We start from the raw sequence: 20,921 nt of genomic DNA, 5'->3' as shown, positions 1-20,921 counted from the left end.
AAAACAAATAATTTAGTATATAAAAGTATTTTTGTTTGATTATTAGTAACGGAGAAAATAAAAAAAATTGTAAATTTAAAATTCCCATGTTATTCTTATGGAGAATATTGTCAAATGTTGTAGTTTGTTTGTTTATGGATATATTTTAAACAAACTTGGCAAATTTATTTATTTTGTACTAAGCTATCAATATTTTACTCAAAAAAACCCTTTATTACTTTCCTTGTAGCAGCAAACCTAGGTACTCGTTAAACCTAATGTTATTAAAATATATTTAACTGAAAATAAATTCAGGCAAATGGAAATTCGCTTAGTCGGCAGGTTTGCTGCGGCGGGGGTATTTGAATATTTACTTTAATATAAAAAACCCGATATATTCCATACGTATAACAATATTCCATTACGTAATATTTTGATAGTACTTAGGTTTTCTGATATGATTAAGGGCTAATATTAGTATAATTTTGTCAAATACTCCTAATAGTATGATAAAATAAATAAATTTACCTAATTGGATAACAAATATTCATAAACAAGTAGTTTACTTTTTCCCCATAAGAGTGTAGAATGGACAGCTTATTGAACGTAATGCGTAATCTGTAACCTTACAATTAGACCATTATTAAGGTTCAATGCACACATTTGTATATCTTTTTAAGGCTTACACGAGATGGTAGTAAAAATATAAATTTTTTTATTGGAAAAAACTTAAATAAAACAATTTTGGATTTTAAAATCTCATTTAAAAACGTGTTCCTATAACCCCGTGCAATAGCTTCTTCCTTATTGGAAAATTCGCTAAAACAGTTGTGTGAGAACATTGAAAGACAAAAATCTTGGACATTGCTCTTGGCCGAGGTATACATTGCTCTTGCCCGAGGTATACATTGCTCTTGCCCGAGGTAGCCTAAACATTGCTCTTGCCCGAGGTATACATTGCCTTGCCCGAGGTATACATTGCTCTTGCCCGAGGTATACATTGCTCTTGCCCGAGGTATACATTGCTCTTGCCCGATGTATACATTGCTCTTGCCCGAGGTAGCCTAAACATTGCTCTTGCCCGAGGTATAAATTGCCTTGCCCGAGGTATACATTGCTCTTGCCCGAGGTATACATTGCCTTGCCCGAGGTATACATTGCACTTGCCCGAGGTAGCCTATGCATTGCTCTTGCCCGAGGTATACATTGCCTTGCCCGAGGTATACATTGCTCTTGCCCGAGGTATACATTGCTCTTGCCCGAGGTAGCCTATGCATTGCTCTTGCCCGAGGTATACATTGCTCTTGCCCGAGGTAGCCTATGCATTGCTCTTGCCCGAGGTATACATTGCCTTGCCCGAGGTATACATTGCCTTGCCCGAGGTATACATTGCTCTTGCCCGAGGTATACATTGCTCTTGCCCGAGGTAGCCTATGCATTGCTCTTGCCCGAGGTAGCCTATGCATTGCTCTTGCCCGAGGTATACATTGCCTTGCCCGAGGTATACATTGCTCTTGCCCGAGGTAGCCTATGCATTGCTCTTGCCCGAGGTATACATTGCTCTTGCCCGAGGTACATTGCTCTTGCCCGAGGTATACATTGCTCTTGCCCGAGGTAGCCTATGCATTGCTCTTGCCCGAGGTATACATTGCTCTTGCCCGAGGTATACATTGCTCTTGCCCGAGGTAGCCTATGCATTGCTCTTGCCCGAGGTATACATTGCCTTGCCCGAGGTATACATTGCTCTTGCCCGAGGTAGCCTATGCATTGCTCTTGCCCGAGGTATACATTGCCTTGCCCGAGGTATACATTGCTCTTGCCCGAGGTAGCCTATGCATTGCTCTTGCCCGAGGTATACATTGCCTTGCCCGAGGTACATTGCTCTTGCCCGAGGTATACATTGCTCTTGCCCGAGGTATACATTGCTCTTGCCCGAGGTATACATTGTTCTTGCCCGAGGTATACATTGCTCTTGCCCGAGGTATACATTGCTCTTGCCCGATGTATACATTGCCTTTCCCGAGGTATACATTGCCTTGCCTGAGGTATACATTGCTCTTGCCCGAGGTATACATTGCTCTTGCCCGAGGTATACATTGCTCTTGCCCGAGGTAGCCTATGCATTGCTCTTGCCCGAGGTAGCCTATGCATTGCTCTTGCCCGAGGTATACATTGCTCTTGCCCGAGGTAGCCTATGCATTGCTCTTGCCCGAGGTATACATTGCCTTGCCCGAGGTATACATTGCTCTTGCCCGAGGTAGCCTATGCATTGCTCCTGCCCGAGGTATACATTGCCTTGCCCGAGGTATACATTGCCTTGCCCGAGGTATACATTGCTCTTGCCCGAGGTACATTGCTCTTGCCCGAGGTATACATTGCTCTTGCCCGAGGTATACATTGCTCTTGCCCGAGGTAGCCTATGCATTGCTCTTGCCCGAGGTATACATTGCCTTGCCCGAGGTACATTGCTCTTGCCCGAGGTATCATTGCTCTTGCCCGAGGTATACATTGCTCTTGCCCGAGGTATACATTGCTCTTGCCCGAGGTATACATTGCTCTTGCCCGAGGTATACATTGCTCTTGCCCGAGGTATACATTGCTCTTGCCCGAGGTAGCCTATGCATTGCTCTTGCCCGAGGTATACATTGCCTTGCCCGAGGTATACATTGCTCTTGCCCGAGGTATACATTGCTCTTGCCCGAGGTATACATTGCTCTTGCCCGAGGTATACATTGCTCTTGCCCGAGGTATACATTGCCTTGCCCGAGGTACATTGCTCTTGCCCGAGGTATACATTAATATTTTCACCACTCATTGCTTTCCACGTAAGAAAAATTAAAAATAAAACGGTTGATATAAAAATTCAAATGAAATCTGTTGAACAATCCACAAAAATAATGGCTGATTATCGTTAGGTATTTTGTTTAGGCCCTTGTATTCAATACAGTGTCTCATATGATGTGTCTCGTGATGATATGTCATGTCACTCCAAAAAATTTATAGCTTGTTGTTTGATTATATAGTCCGCAGTAGAATATACCGACGTAAGAGGATTTAAGAGGTATAACACACCAATGCTCAAGTCATGAGTTTTTTTTTATTTAATAAACTTTACAGTAATAAGAAAATTATCAATGTCAACAAATAAAACTCAGCAATTAATTGTTTTCGTAATTGAAATATTAAATAAACACTTGTTTATTTTTTACAATCATGTAACACCTTAAGTCACCATAAACATAAAACTAATATACTTTTAGTGAGGCAATTGAAATATACTTACATAATTATAGAGGTAATAAATTCACAGTTAAGTAAGCTTTCATAAAAGTTAACGCTGGCAAAGTCGCCAGTTTGAGAGAAAGTATTTTTGTAAATCGGCGGCGGTGAGCAGAACGTGGCAAGTGTTGTCCAAACAAATGTCAACCCTCATGTTACATTTATCACCACAAATCCTTCCCTTACCCTACTCTTAGTTTTTGACTTTATTTCATGTATATTGTAGAGACGTCCATTTATTTTCTTGTAGTGTGTTATAAACTGTTTGCTCTCTTTGTTGTCTAATATTTGTCAACTGCCGTAATGGAAAGTTGTAGAAAAATAGAATAACGTTGAGTGCGTAGTATGTTAAATGGAATCAACGTAATTTAAATTAACATATTTTAATTGTACCAATATACAAAGACATATTTTTAAGACATCACACTGTTATTTTACATCTATTCTAATATCGAATGATACTCGATTTTGGAAAATAATATTCTGTACATTTAATTTGTATAATTTTATTTGTGTTATAAGAAAACCTCTTTAGGTTTTTTTCTCATAGCGTTTTCTGATGTCCTATGACTTTAGCTTTAGACTCAATAAAAGGGGTTATACCTTTTCTTCTTAAAATGTATAATGGACAAATAGATTTAAAACATATTTCCTGAGGCAACTAACTAAAGACTTTGTTATATTGCGTTTAGCACATGTAAATAGTGCAACACACGTTCAGTTCCTATGCAATAGTGATTGTTGAAAGTATAGAAATATCAATAGTTTACTTCTTTTGCCATGGTCTGTTTATTACCACATGTGGTCTGGATATATGGTCTGGTCTGGTATGGCATGGTTTGATCTGGATGTATTTTAAAGAACTTTATCACCGTAACTATAAAAACCAAAAAATATGATACCGTTTTCCTCAGTACATTATAAACATTAGTATATCCCTATTATTATTATTTTTAACACAAACCCCTGTTAAAGATAAATATCGTGAATTTATTTTATATTGCAATCGATATTTTTAAATTCTTGATGCGATTGATAGCTTGTTATTTTAACTATTGTGAAAGAAAAGTAAAGTGTTCTCATGTATGCTGCAGCTTCTTCAAAAGTTCATTTATTTCTAAAAATGAAAACCAAATACAAAACAATCAAATGTCACAATCTACCGAATGGTGAAAATATCCTAAATAACACTCAGGTTGAGTAATACGTTACACAGAAGTAGGAGACTCTCCAAAGATTTCACCAGACGAGAGAGTCAATTTGGATTCTGGGCAAGATGGATTAGCCACTTCGGCTTCTAAGACCCTCAAAACACACCTGGACAGCATTTACTTGATCAGAGTTTTACAAAAATAGTAGAAGCTTTAGAAAATTCACCAAAATACATGTACAGTCTAAACGGCTGGTACTTGTTAAATTATTTAAGTGGTAAATCTAAACATGTTGTGGTGTTCGTTAATCTTTGTGCATTGATACTGGAGTTATGAACTTGAGTTACATATGTTAGGTATTTTAGCAATATTTTTTTACTATTAATAGGTTTACATGTTGTTTGGTATAAATATACGTGTAAACGATAAATGTAAATGTCTACAACCTGTATTTCACCCTTAGTGAATGATTGCTTAGTAAATATTTATCTTAAAACTATCTCCGATACTGCTCAAATATCCCAATTATTTTAAACATTTTAGTACGAATCCAATTGTATTGAGGTCGTGATGTAGTCGATATTAGTTGTTCATTAATTATTTTTACCTAAAACTCAATATTTTATATGCAGGGTGTTCAAAAAAGATGGGGAGGTAATTTACGTTTTCATTCCTTGGGTCAAAATAAAGAGAAAATCACAAATTATATATTTTCCAAAATCACTTTACTAACCAAATATCCGCCGTTTTGTACTTTTTTCATAAATATTTTTATCTATGAATTTTTTCAACCGATCTTTATGAAACTCAGTATGTATGTTAAGGTAGAAGAGACCCATGTTAGAAAAAATTACCTTGATTCAACTTAAAATTTCAAAATGGTGGCCTTGCTCGGAAATGATTGATTTTATGAAAACATGTCAAGAAGGCTTTAGTATTTATAACTCTCTATAATACGATACCATGATCAAAAAGATCGAATAAGGAATAGCTGAAATATTCAGATTTCTATTTGTACAATGAGGCAAATTGTACTAGCAAAAAATCTTTAAATTTCAGTTATTTCTTATTAGATCTTTTTGATACTGGTATCGTTTGATAGGAAATTAAAAATCCTAAATAAAATTCGTTTTGAAATTGTTCAATAAAATCCACTATTTTCAAGTAAACTAAGTTTACAAAATTAAAATGGCCGACATTTTGAAATTTTAGGTTAAATCAAGATACATTTTTTACATGGGTCTCTTCTACCTTTACATCCCAAGTTTCATAAAGATCGGTTGAAAAAATCCAAAGATAAAAATGTTTATGTAAAAAACACAGAATGGTAGATATCTGGTATGGTAATTAATTATCGGACAGGTTTTAAGTTATTAAAAACATGTTTTTAACATTCCAACATTATAATTCCATACATATAGTTCAATTTGTTTTTGAGAAATGTTCAATGTTCATTACAAATTTAAACTATAATAGTTCAATTCATATTTCATTTCCTGAACCTGTTCATGAACAAGTAGGACGGAAACATTTCGTAACATCCTGTAAAGGATATCCCAGCAGTCTCTTGATGGATTGGACAGTTTCCACCAAGGGCGCTTTGAATAAAGAAGCTTTGAAACGACATTTCCCTTTACGAATATATCCACATCTGTTGCATTATCCATACAAAGAGAGGACCAAACCATGGTTGATGACTGCTCTAAATCCTATATGAATGATTCACAAGGACACTGGCCATTACCATCTTATTTTGTACCCACTCGACGCTACAACTTTCAAATTTGATCATATTAAAATGTTAAGTTTAAACCTGTTTTCATAGTGTTTGATCTATTACTACTAATAATGTCTAAAACTGCCTTCGCATGAAATGTATTTAAATTTTACACGGTAAAATGAAAACAATTGGAAAATGCACATTGTATGGATTTATTTACCTAATAAAATTAAGGATATTTAAAAATTTATATATTCCTCTACTTTCAAGGTCACTGAAAAAAACTAATCTTGAATAGCGTTCGATTCTGGGCGTCAATATCATAAATGTTAAAGAAACAGGCTATCCTTTGGTTAATTTCTTCTATTTGTGTCAGAAAGCCATGCAAACTCGTCGTACTTTAACGATGTTTACTATTAAAACTATCTCTAGTGACTAGCTGAAGAATCAAAAACACTATACCCTACTTCCTCGGTTTATAAAACATAAAAAGGTTGTCCCAAGGGATTTAATAACTTAAAGGTGGTTCAAAACTAATTAGTGAGAGTACGATCCATGATTACAACTTTAAGTCCCTCACACGTATCAGGAGTATATTTCTGTGAATCATCGTTCTTTCTCAGGTATTTTAATGGTGGTCCTGAACCAAAAGCATTTACAAGGTGGGGTTGTTGGCCCTAGGATTAACCCCTAATGTACATAGAAGACCGCACCGCCTGGTCAGTAGATCCCTAGCCGGGAAGACTTCTAAGTGGATCTGCTTACCGTTCCCCTAGTCAAGGGAACTGTAGGCTACATACGCTACAGTAGGAAAACGCATGACCATAACATATACATAAACGGAAATAAATTGTCCTTTTACAATAATTTTTAAGATAATTATTATAATTTTGTTGTTATTTCAGAGGAAGTATGCCATGAGAGGGGAGATAAGGCCGAGATGTCAGAATGCCCCTGAGCCTGCTTCTGTTAGCCATCTCAGCGGCGATGGTTCACTCACTTCCGCCGGTCATCAAAATAGGTAACCAAACAAAAATACACACGCACAAAGTTTATATTAGCTAGAAACAATAGGCAATATTTTAGAGGAATGTCCGTTCTGTAAACTATAGAATACAACAGGAATTCTCTTATAAATGGCACACATTACAAAAAAAGGGTAAAATCACTGCAACTTGACCATCAACAAATAGATTTTTTTTCGTTTTTAAGTTTTGTGGTTTTTATGAAAAAGAAACTTGTAACATCTCCAATCTCCATCCCTAAGACCGTTGATATTTCAATGGGTATGAAATTATAATAATTTCAGTGTAATAGTCAGTTATTATACTTATATAGAGAAATGGACTTTTGTCCCAGAGGTTCCGGATTCTAATTCTGGAAATCACCAATGAAATTTATCCATGGGGCCTTGTCCTCTTGGTCTAGCCTGAAATAATATGTAAGTCTGGCTGGAGTCGAGCGTCTTAGAACATCAACAAAAAATAACAAACTAAAATCAATACGATAATGGAATAAACATCTCTTTATCTCACAGTTAACTGAAACTCTATGAATAACATTTTAAAGAAGTGAATTTCTTTTTTAAATTTTCTTTTGAATACATTAAATAACTAATTTTGTTAAAATAAAAAAAAACAAAGGCAGTATGTTCATGCGTGTAATTGCTCGCAAACACACACAAACTTATTTGAATGTAGAAAAAAACAAACACAAAGTTTTAATCCACGTAAAAAACATAATACTAACCAACGAATCGGAAGGATTTCTCATCAAGTCCATTGATCATTTGTTGAATTATTGTAATTTTACAGTAAATAAACTTTCTGGTTGGCTCCAGCTCAGCGTTCAGCATTTCATGCGTGAAACCTTCCTACATCCATCACGAGTTCTGTTGGAGTGGAAAACAATAATGATAAAATCCTCTTGTTCGGATTTTGTAACTATTATTACTTTTAATTAAAACCACATTTGAAAAGTGTCAAGCTGTAAAAAGGCTTAAAAGTTTAGTTGTTTATCACAGATTATGATCAAAGAATGCTGTATGAACAAAGATTATCTTATAAAATATATTTTTAATTTAATTACAAAAATTATATTTTTGTAAATTATAATCAAACTTCTTCCACGCTACACAGTACGCAACTAGTTTGTTCACTCTTTGTAGGACAAGAAGCCGGTTTTTTCATAAAGTTACCGGCAAATTCAGCTGCAGGAGTAAAGTAACGTCAGCTGGACACCGGTAAATTTATTGGAATATTTGGACACAATAGTTATTGGACAAATATATTACTATATATAATAACAAATATTACTGTGAAAGATGTTATTATATTATTATTATTACTAGCAGAGTACCCGTCCTTCGTACGGGGTTGGCATATAAGTATCAAATGCTTATAGCAGTTATGAGTGAGGACATGGTTTAAGAAATTTCGGTTCTTTTTGAAGTTCGTTCGCTACGCTCACTCACCTTTAGGTTGGAGCTCGTTCGCTGCGCTCACTTTCCTTCAGGTTAGCTCGTTCGCTACGCTCACTTGCCTTCAGGTTAGCTCGTTCGCTACGCTCACTCGCCTCCAGGTTGAAGTTCGTTCGCTACGCTCACTCACCTTTTGCTGTTGTCATAAATGTAAAAGAAATAATAGTGCTAGTGCTGAACCCTGTTGGTAATCCTTGTAACTTTTAATGCTATTGAACATCATAGAACAGAACCAACTTGTTTAATTGAAACAGCTGTTAAGATTCATTAATTCCATTTCTCATAAGGTTAACATGGGAAACTCCAGAGCCACTGGGGCGGAGCCCCGAAGGATTTTTTGGGATAAAAATATGCCTATATGTTAATCGGGAATGTGAGCTATCATCATGCCAAATTTCAGCCCGATCCGACCAGTAGTTTTTGAGATTAGCTCATAGAAACACACACACAGACACCACCTCTTCTTTATAATAGTATAGATAAAAATATGATTATAAGATATAATAAATATTAAGTTTTTTTAGGTACTTTGCTCAGTAAAATAAAATGTAAAGGCAAAAAACATGTTACATTGAAAAAAAATATATATATATTCCGTCGCAATATTGGGCAAAATAGTGTACTATTTATTGGATCAAAGCAGTTGTTATTGTACGTTGCTGTACAATCACAACACAACATAATTTGTGGGATTGTACATTGTGTAAATTTTTTTCTGTTAGAGTAAATTGTTTACGGTACTTGAATGAAATCCTACGATCACCAAACTCGCACACGAACTATTATGCTCGTACAGGAATATCGTATTTCCCTACCCTCAAACGTGATTCATTATATGATTTGAAATTTCACCCTTTTAGCATATTTCACTTGAACTACTGTATATTTCTTATATTTTGTATATTCAACTGTAGCATTTGTCTCTGTGATTTCGAAATGTATTTTTGGCAAAAGTGTATACTTTAGAAAATAGAGAATGATACATTACGTTTGAAAGGAAAAGTAAAAGGTCAAATAAATTCGGTGAATGAAAACAAATTTGGCTTAAAATGAATTCATTCATACCAGGCAGATGTAAATGAGGTCTGAGCTGGCGAAATTCAAGAGTAGTCTAAGAAGCCTTGTTTCCCCGTCTCAGCAAATAACATTTACACTCTTTTGATGATATCTCAGGCTGAAACTTGAATACACTCTTTATCTTGTTACAAAAATGTAAACATTGACACTTTTTCTGCGTTCACGGTTCTTTTACATCATAATATCAGTAATTATTGAAACGTGTAAGTAGTTAAATCATACATATGGGACAAACAACGTGAAACACTGACTTCAACACAAATACCAATTACTAATTTCATAACATAGATCGAATGGTTTCTTTTTCGATTTGTAAGATTTTATATATTTGTATGACTTTAAGATTTTCCATATTTTATGTTATATTAAAATTTCATGTCCTCAATTCTTTCAACTAGTTTATTAACAAAAAACACCAGGTTTTAGCATTTAAAAGCTTATAGTTTAATTATCCATTCTTATGACCACGTTTTTATTTCGTTTACATTAAATACAATCTAGGATAGTTCTTGATTTTCTCATTGTCTTATAAACATTACAAGAACTTTTACAAGTTTTTTAAGTGAGATTTAGACCCAAATTAGAAGAATCACAAGCCTGAGTGGTATCAGTATTAGTGCATCTTGTTTCCATATTAGATATCATTACATACAATTTTAGATTATCTTTCCCTTGGGACATAAGCCGTGCGTGGTAAACCTAGTTTTTGTTTCAAAGAGACTAATTTTTGTTTTATTCTATATTATATTTGAATTACTTGTAACGTATTGAAATACCTATCAAAGTAGGGAATTGATATACAAACTAATTATCTTTAAAACACTTTTTACCATTGGATGTTTTCGAGCAAAGTTTATGAAAAGTTGTCAAAAGATTCAAAGATTTAACGTATATACCTATAATATATTCCTGATAATTGAATCCTTTTGGTTTTAAAATAATATATTCCAAAAAGGCCATTAAAAATACCATATTTTCATAACAAGAGTTGTAGAGGATAATAATCATGCATTTATTGTCTAAACAAATTATAATACAGTATATGTAATAATTGAATTTTGTAATGTTTTATTTCATATTTAGCTTATACGTAGTATCTAAAGAATGACTAAAGATTTGATTTTTGTTATCTGAAAGTCTTTTAGCAATACGTCAATTGTGGTCTCCAGGATTTGCACTCATCAAGTTGGGTCGCAGGGTTTACTGTTGGAAAATAGGTCACGTCGAGAGAGAAGCGGTCCTGAAATAAGATTTAGCGTTTAAGGAAGGGAGTAAGTTTGTTTCTTGAACTCGGCGAGAATATTGGTTTACGTGTTGCTCGACTAAGCTTTGTTTTCCGTTTACTGAGGAAAACAAAGTTAGAAGAATAGCTTTATCTAAACATGATCTATGGTATCTAAATTCTTTAGTGGTAAACTACGTACTTCAATGTTATATAACTATTCAATTGAACCATTTTATAATCGTAAGTTCGTAAGATATAATCTTATTGTACTTCAATGCATCGTTTGCAATATAAAAGACTGTGTAACTGTGTGTGTGTTTATAACCATTATTGAGTCCAATTAGATGTATAGCAGTTTTTTCTTTAAAATAAAATAAATGTATATACGTAAATAGAGATGTAGTCTTGTATCTCTGAATTATTCCTTTAGCACAAAACACAAATAATTTGTATTGCCTTATGAGCTGAGGTGATTCTTTACCTGTAAATATAAAATACCAAAGACAAGCCCTTCGTCTTCAATAATTATTCTATAATAACATGAATCTCCTTAGAGAAACGTAAAACACAAGAATCTTGTATAGAATGTTGATAGTATGTCACCGAATTGCAGTTTAGCTACAGGGAATTTGTAAATTTGAACTCTACTGTTAAAACTGTATGTTAACTGTATATTGGTAAAAGTAAACCCCTGACATATATTCAATATATTTTATCAAACCAGGAATTGTGTTAGAAATATCTAGACTGAGAGTGCATTTTATGTTCAAATCAAGTCTTTTCAATGAAACTCGTTCAACGCAAGACAGGCGCCAAATAGTTTTGAAACTTGGTCAATCGACTTTGGATTATAATTCTGTTTTGACGATCAGCTTGTAAAATATTTTACTCAATACAAGTTGTACACTGTACACGTGTTATCCAAAACTAATTTATAGCATGCTATGTTCAGTGGAGATGCAAGCTTCTGTCTAAATATAATTCTGGGTAATTTACTGTATGGATTTATTTTTTTATGTAAATTACAACTGCTTAATCTAAATATATATATATGTACTATTGAGGATAGAAAATAGTCTCGGTACAGTTTAATATTTTAATGAATAATAAAGATACAGCTACCAAATATAAGAAAGATTACTGGTCATAAAGGAATTTGGAAAAGTTATTCAGTGATACGCTACCTTCCCAGGGGGACGGTCTGGTAGGAGTCAGAAGAGAATCTTAAACTTAAGCATATGATCACATGTAAATCAACTTAAAGTTCGTTGTTAATGAAATACGATGCTACAAACAAAACTGAAACAGTGAATCGAGTCAAAAATTGCAGCCGTTCAAATATTTCTTGAATTAGCTATGCAATGATAAGCTACCTCTTCAGAGGAGCGTCTGCTAGAAGCCAGAAAATATCATAAATTTAAGCATAGTTTAGTATGCCCATAAAATTAAAGGTCTTTATTAGTGTAATACAATGGCGTAAATTTGAAATCAAAAGAACAACTTAGCCAAAAAAACAGTCGTCCAAAATTCCAAAATCGACAATTCTAGAAAGTTGTGTCCGGGTTACATTTTTTTATAAACTATTCTGATGAGCACAAATTTGTGTATTTTGATTTTAGTAAAAAAATACCACTAAATTTATGAGAATACTGACCTATGCTTAAATTTATGATATACTTAGATTCAAGATGTTCTCTAACTACTGTTCTAGTAGGGCGTCCCCTAAGGTGGTATTTTTTATACTTTGACACACCCTATAGCCCCCCGGTACTCCAGCCCCATAGCACATTCATGTTTGTAAATCATTATTTAGAAACACTGAATATTGTTTTAAAATGGTTTTTATGATCTGTAATCTTCTTCCAATTTTGGTAGCTATATATTAAACAGTTCCGAGACTTTTTCACCCTGTATATCAATACTTAAAAATTAAGACTCAAACTTTTCGATCAGAACCCCTATACTAAGTATTAACACTTAGTACTAGTATTTTTATAATAATACTAGTAATACTAGTAATAATATGGTGGTATTAACACCATATTATTTTTGCTTATATCGTAAAAAAAAATTAATTTTTAAACATTTTAGATATAGAATACAATTTTGTTTACAATAAAATGAGTGTTATTTATAATAACTAATGTGGTGTAATTTCTTTGTATTTTCTAAGAATAAACGTTGCACAACTTTAGCCTCCCAACCTATATCGACTAATTTTATAAATACTCATTAGCTAAATGCCACAGATTGGCTTTGTTGAAAATATAAACTGTCAAGCTTTCGACACTTCAAAAAATCCAAAATAAATAAACTTATACACGACATGATACACAAATCGAAAAAAAGTAGCACTACTAGGCCTATAGGCTACGAGCGGTCCTAGCACGAGCACTGGGGCAGATTCGACATTAAAATTGCATTGTTAATGGTTACTTAGTTGTTTAGCATAAGATGCATAAAAAATCGTATATTATATACTACATTTTAATAATACATGATTCACGTCAAATATTGGTACTAAACGAGGCGGTTGGTGGTCACAGAGATGATACATACGTTATGGTAAAATTATTAAACTGGGGAAACGTGAATTACTATAATCTAATAACTAATGATATGGAAACAAGTCACTCAATAGTTTAACTCAAGAATTAAAAAAAATACTCTTAAAAACTGTCCAAATATGGGATAGGAAAATGTGTATTCTACTATACCTAGTATATTATAATCCAGAACTCTGGGTAAGAATTAGGCTTCTAAGAAAACCAGCCAAATGCTAATCAAGACTTTCATTGAATGTCTCCAAATTAAAAGCGAAGTCTCAAGAGGGTCACGAACCCAGTCATTTCCGGACGGACTAATTCAGTTAATTTAATTTAAGTTGTAACGAGAAAGTAAGACTTGGCTTTAAGCTTTAGTATCTTGTGCACTTGTACGCTTTCAACTAGAAAGTTTATCCTAAATTAAATTCACTGTTAAAGCACTATATTAGATGCACTTATGGTAAGAATATTACAGAAAATTATGATTAATTCAAAAAATGTCTCGATTAAATTTTTTTTGTTTTACATACGTTACTTGTTTGAGATCTTCAATTTGTTATATGATTTTTAGTGTAGGCTACTCATTTTTTCAAACGTGTATTCTTGCTTGGAAAGTTGTAACATGTATATGACCATGCAAGGGTGGTTGTTACAACTACCACCCCCTCCCCCTGTTTCATAAACTCTGAATTAAAAAGGCCGCGACATTAACTAAAGTGCATATCCGGGCTTTTAAAATATCCTCACTGGAACACTGCTTTACCTTTATTGTTATAGTGAGCATAAGGTTTAAAATTATGCTTGTTTAGATTATAGCCAAAATGGCGTACTTTGATGATCTTTGTACATTTTAAATTAAATAAATTGAACAAAATGGTTGCCAATAATATTTTATATTTGATTTAAGAACACCATGAAGATTTTTAACTTCCAAGATACCAGTGGTGACGTAATTGTAGCAATCGTAAGCATCTTTTTAATTAATAACTAATATATATAGGCCTACAGTGTATTTCAATTGGCTGTCAACAAATAAATAGAAAACTAGTGAAATTAGCTTGCAAGAATAAAAAAACCTAGTTTTATTTTTATCATATTCATAAAATTACACCGGAAAGTTCAATTATATTTCATAATGTAATAGCCTTTTTCCGATATAAACTTACTTACCTAGTATTTTATTTATTGGTTAGAGTTACAGCTATCATATAAACAATGCTATAATTGTTATTTATTTAAGTTAATTGTGATATTTATTTTGCTTATTGATTATTTTGTCATGTTTCTGTTTGGCTGCAAAGTAACTTGAGCTTTATCATCTAGCTCAATCCTAAAAATTACTTACAGGCTGGTGACAAACTTACAATTAAATACAAGTAATAACTAGATAAAGTTGTAGATAAGACTCACCGTCTTGAAGCAATCCAGTTTTTGTACTCAGTTTAAAGCTGTTTCGGCTTCATAAAGCCATCTTCAGCACATTCTTCTAGAGGTCAATTCATTATATATATGCGAACATTCTGGTTTATGTCAACTTTTTACAAAACATTTTACACAACACAAGAGATGAAAACATAAACTTTGGTAGGCCTACCCTACTTGTATGTCGCGACATAACCTCACTTTTTATATGTGCTCAACTGACAGACAACAGACGACAAGCAATTTCGATTTTTTCTAGTTGCTGGAGCATCAATGCCGTCATGATAATTTTTGTGTGTCTTCGTCCGTTCTGTCTATTTTTGTATATATACATTAGCTGTAAAATTGGATTGGACATTGATGAGGTTTTGGTTGTCATATTTGTGAGCGCGATATATTTCCACTTCCTCTAACCTGTCAAGCCTATTTTGTTGCATGTGTCCAGAACCTCTAAACAATCTTCAACTGGTTTATAATCATGCATTGAATCCCTGATGTGTGCTGCAAAGTTGGATCTTTGAAGGCTGGGCTTGGAACCAATTGCTTTTATGTGCTCCTTGTACCTTAACTTGAATTTACGCCCTGTTTGGCCTATATAGAAGGAATCACAACTGCCACATCTTATCTTATAAACTCCTTGTTTTTCTATGTCTGGGATTTTTTTCTTCTAGAGGCTTTAGCACTTTAGATAAATTGTTATTTGTTCTAAAGGCAACTGTTACAGGAGTATTCTTGTAAGCTTGGTTAGCTAGTTGTTCGGCAGTCTTACTATACTCTACTGTAACAAATCTCTTGCTCTATATCTCTTTAGGGGGCTTTTACTGAATATTGCTATATATTCTGTCTATAAGTGAGGATTTATAGCCATTTTGCTGAGCAATATACTTAATTGTTGTGAGCTCTTTATCCTTGTCTTCTTTGGACAGTGGTTCTTTAAAGATGCGGTTTAGCATGAATCTAAATGTTGCAGTTTTGTGGGAATGTGGGTGGTTTGAGTCAGCATGAATAACTTGATCGGTGTGAATTGGTTTCTTGTAAATGTTAAATTTGTGGTGCTGGTTATGCTTCATGATGGTTATATCTAGATAATTTATTTGTTATTCCTGCTCTATTTCTTGAGTAAACTTTAACTTGGGATGTAGGCTGTTTATGTAGTTTCTGAGTATGTTTATCTGCCTGGTGTTTCCCTTGTACAAAAACAGGATGTCATCCACATATCTTTTCCAGTAAATGATTTTATCATGGTACTTATTGTTTTTAAGTATGCGATTTTGTTCGATGTTATTCAAGAAAACCTCTTCCAAGATAGATGACGGTGGAAATCCCATGGCCAACCCTTCTCTCTGGTTATAGTATGGCTTTTAAAACTCAAAATAATTTTGTGACAGGACTAGTTCCTGAGTGTGCTGAAGATGGCTTTATGAAGCCGAAACAGCTGTACACTGAGTACAAAAACTGGATCGCTTCAAGACGGTAAGTCTTATATATTACATTATTTAAAAAGCAAATCCTGGTCAGCCAACCCCAAACTAGATAGAGCTATAACTTTACTCCCACTTTTAAGGGTACTGAAGAAAAAAAATGCTGCTGATAGTCAATAAAATGCCATTTATATATAAAAAAGTAGTTAACGGTTCTAATACATAAACAAATCTTAGACCAGAGATTATAAGATTCTGAATTAGGATACAAATAAATTTCATTTATGATAAAAAGATTGAAGATCACATACTATATTTTTTAAATCATAAAATAAGGCCGACTCAATGGCGGGCAGCCATTGCATGACCAGTTAGTTGCCATAGCAGATAACACCGCGTCACAGCCCAGAACCGAGCGTTAAAAGCTGTTAATGACCCGGGATATAGCTCCGGGCTTTATTGGAGTCAGTAGCATATTATGTGAAGAATAATGGCAGTTTATACTGTGGAAGTATTACGTTTGAGTAAACAAGTGGGTATGACTCTTCTATAAGTTTTAACGAATGAAAAGTTATTTTTCTTTTTTATTGACCTTACCACAATTCCCAAAGTTGCCAATCAACACTAATTAAATGTTTGTAAACACATGGGAAAAATTACATTTTGTTGTAAGATAAATAACGTGTTAGTCATAGCGTACAATAATTATTGAATACAAAACAGGTAATAACGTTTTGTGAATATCGCATAAAATAATGTGTTTTGATGTGGGGAATTGATAGATAGATTGATTACTGAACGTATTAATCACTGTAAAGCAATGTTTTATGGTTTTTCTAAGCAATAAAATGTTCACTCTTTTGACGTGTATTTCATTCTTATCGAATGTTGTTTAAAATACCTAATGCATTTTCAAATTATTATTCCACAACTTAAATGGTTTTAACTAAAACACTCCGGCAGATAAGACCCACAAGTAATTTTAGTATAAAGAGCACAGGTGGAGATATTGTTTATGTATAAACTGATAGAGGATAGCAAGGTTTTGTCACAGAGCCAAGCATGTGGCGCCAAACCCAGACATTTCGCGTCTTCTCCAGACCTCTCAAACTTAAAAATCCTCTGATATCTCTCCATCCTCCTTCCACCGTCTAACTAAATCGCATCAAAATGTTACTTCACTCTAAGCCATACAAATTTGATCAAATAAAATATGTATGCAATATATAGCCTAGATTAAGCTTATACAATAAGTTTAGCAAGTATGATAAGATTTCTACATTTTTGTTAGGCTACTGAGTCTAATGCATTATGTATACACTTTTATTAAAGTATTGGATTGTTTATAAGAAATGTTTATTCAATTTCTTCATTTATTCGTTATTTATACAAAGCTGTATACGTTTTTAAACTATAATAGTTAACAAAAAACTGTGTTTTAAAACTATTACATACCCGATTGTTAATTAATGCTGCGAAAACCCCCGTTGAATGTTTTTTACAAACAAGTAGGCATGTAATGTTTTAACAAATTCAAATGTGAAAAAGTGTCATTTACAGAAATTTTTTATGAACAACCAATTGCAAAAACCAAGATTGCAGTCTACTGTTACCTAGATTCATTCAAGTTATTAGTGGATAATTTTTTACGGTTATCGTTTATTGTTTTACGGTTACAAAACAATTGTATTTTAGAAAATAAATTGTATTCAATCATTTTTCAAAGGTAACCTGTTTGGTTTTTAGCATTAGAGTTTATTCAAACACATTTTGTCGAGCGGCGGATAAACCATACTTAAATTTAACATTTAGAAAATAAATTTATAGTAAGCTTTTACAAGTTTATTGGCTAGTTTTACTGCGGGTAAACAGATTTTAAAAGGGCAAAAAGTAGTAACACTTACATCAGTTCTGAATCGGATACGAGGAAGATAACGTTGGTGTGGTGTGGAGGGATGTGTGGCCTGAAACCGCCATGACGTTGTAGCTATATATTACTGCTGATAAACTGTGATATCACGGTCGCCCCTCTACTCCACACTGATTTATAGTTTCTTTCTCAAATGAGACATTTTATTGGGCATTTTATTTATACTTTTATAGATGGTATCAAAAGACAGCAGTGACCTACAACCACTATTTTATGTTTGATATATGCAGTAATTTTTTCTTTGAATCTTTATGACAACATAGTCAACCTAATCTCTTTAATATTTGCTTACATTAAATCCAAAGGAGGATAACAGGACTTCAAGTAAAACTCTAGCCCTAAAAAGACAATATTATTTTGAATACTTTTTATGATATCTAATATTGATAGTGTTTTTTTATCGGGCTTGTGGTATATAGTTGTGGTAAGATAACCTCAGATGTCGGGGTTAAAGCTACAAGGGGCGGTAATAGGATAACCGGCTCGTGACATTTGGTGGGCTTCGAGGAACAACACGCCATCGATTGGTATGAACAGCGATAGCCCACTGTCAGCCTCTGGCCCTATACCTATCGGCCATACAGACGGGGCTGTGATATAAGGTACGAGCATTAAATGTTGCAGGTAGAACAATGACAAGACTCTATGTTCGGTCATGTATAAGGGAATATATTAGTATGGCGATAATGGAAGGTAGGATAATTATTTGTGAATGATAAAGGCTCGATGGTGCTTGGCTCTACCTTATATTCAGAATATCACGTTATGCTATTGTCATTATTATTCCACTTAAAAATCTAAAACTTATTATAAGAACGTGAAGGCAAACTGCCTCCTGCGTTTCTTGAAACAAGAAAACTCAATAGCCCCATCCCCCCCCCCCCAAAAAAAAATGTACAGTCAAAATAATAATATTTATACTATAGCATACAACTGTGAGGACAAAAATTCTCCAGTTAAAATCATAACAATCAATAACTAATCAATTATAGTTCTTAGATCTACAGTATCACAAGGCATAAATTTAGTGTAAAAAGGTCCTTCCATAATTAATACTCTCTTATATTATTTTTATTTTTCAGTATAAAATGTATGTGGCAAACCTAGATTGAATTTCGTAATTTCATGGTTGTACGACCCAAAATACCTTAAAAACTAAAATCTGTTAACATACAGCTTTGAATTTTTTTTAAAGTAAATTTTCTTTACTAAAAGAGAAGATTACAATATAAATGTTAAATATTAAATTTACCACACTTCACTGACTGGCTCTTATATGAACTAAGAAATTCCTTTATCTGATTTTTGAAAAGCATTGGTCTTCATATATTCTAGGTACATTTTAATTCAAGTCAAATTTTAGCTATACTGGATTCGTATACCATAAAACGAATTGGATTACAACAGTTTTTGAAAATCATTTTGTTTACGCATATTAAGTCAGATATACTATAAATCTAGCAAAAAAAGATGAATTTGCAGTTAATTATCATCACATAAACCCTTTGACGCCTAAAGCGAAGGTCAAAGGTCGACAGCGTAACATGGTTACTGTAGAGGTGAAATGGAGTCTTGATACAAAGGTTCTAAAGAAACTTAATGTTTTCCATTGTTTTTGTCTGATATTTAATTGAAGGGGGCCTAAGCACTAAACAATGCTCCGTTTGTGATGAAGTGATATTTGAAAGGTAACCTTGGCACTCGACATGAGTTAAATCACAAAAAGCCGGCTTTGGAATCCTTCCAGAGCGCTTGGGTGAATAACAATCTTGTTTACCTAAATCCACCGTCAGACAATTTCATAATTGAGGAAAAAACTATTATCTTTAAAATAACAGTTTAAAAGAAAATGCTATTTATGAATCCTAATGGCGTACCTCAAAAGTTCTACCCTTCGTTCTTTCTCAACACACACATCAGTTTGTATTTTAAGGTTGTACATTGGCAAAGAATAAAAAAGGCTAGTTTGTTAAATAAAAATATCGTATTTTTTGTCATAAAATGTCTTTGTTGTATTATAATGTTTTTGTTTTAATCACACAGAAAGACTAGTCCAATAAAATATGTTTTATTGTCATAACAGTTTCATTATTTTAGTAAGTATACATATGTATATTAAACTCTCAAATTGTTTAACAATTCGTACTAATATGTTAAGATGTTTCAAACATAGCACATTTGAATGCATACAGGGTGAATAAAAAGTCAAGACCCCCCTATCTAATATTTTTCCAAGTAAATATACAGAGATATCCTTTTGGGGGTCGTGCAATCTTAGCAGGAAGTTTCTTTTTATGATTTGGAAATTTTTGAGTGTCCCCCCAAAAGGGGGGATTTGGGGGGTAACTCAAATATTTTAAATGTAAACCCCCTTCAAGTGACACCTCATTTTAAAGTGTTTACAAAAACTTAAAGAATGGTGAAAACCAGAGTTCGCTATCTCTTCTCTATCCAAAATGGTAGCCCGTCAAATGTTGTGGAAAATCAATGGTAAAATTGGTTCGTAATTGTAATATTGGTTACCATTTTGGATAGAGAAGAGATAGCGAACTCTGGTTTTCACCATTCTTTAAGTTTTTGTAAACACTTCAAAATGAGGTGTCACTAAAGGGGGGTTTACGTTTAAAATTTTTGAGTGTCCCCCCAAAAGGGAGGATTGGGTGGGCAACTAAAAACTTTTTAATGTAAAACC

At 33.5% G+C, this 20,921-nt stretch overlaps 1 protein-coding gene across 5 annotated transcripts in view; it reads left to right on the top strand.

The window, feature by feature from the left end:
• Nucleotides 1-20,921, top strand: part of LOC128985705 (glutamate receptor ionotropic, kainate 2-like) — a 79,379-nt gene that overhangs the window by 24,563 nt on the left and 33,895 nt on the right. For all 5 annotated transcript variants that reach the window (XM_054405497.1, XM_054405498.1, XM_054405496.1 and 2 more), the window contains exon 2: nucleotides 7,035-7,150. In XM_054405497.1, coding sequence (XP_054261472.1) covers nucleotides 7,078-7,150 — 73 coding nt within the window. In that variant the 5' untranslated portion in view covers nucleotides 7,035-7,077. The remainder of the gene's footprint in view (nucleotides 1-7,034; nucleotides 7,151-20,921) is intronic.

This window comes from Macrosteles quadrilineatus, unplaced genomic scaffold (assembly GCF_028750875.1).
Source record: "Macrosteles quadrilineatus isolate MER2022 unplaced genomic scaffold, UCM_ALF_1.0 Scaffold_2__2_contigs__length_208266976, whole genome shotgun sequence".
NCBI classification, from domain to species: Eukaryota; Metazoa; Arthropoda; class Insecta; order Hemiptera; family Cicadellidae; genus Macrosteles; species Macrosteles quadrilineatus.
Note: the sequence above shows the minus strand (reverse complement) of the source record. Positions and strands in the feature narration are given on the sequence as shown.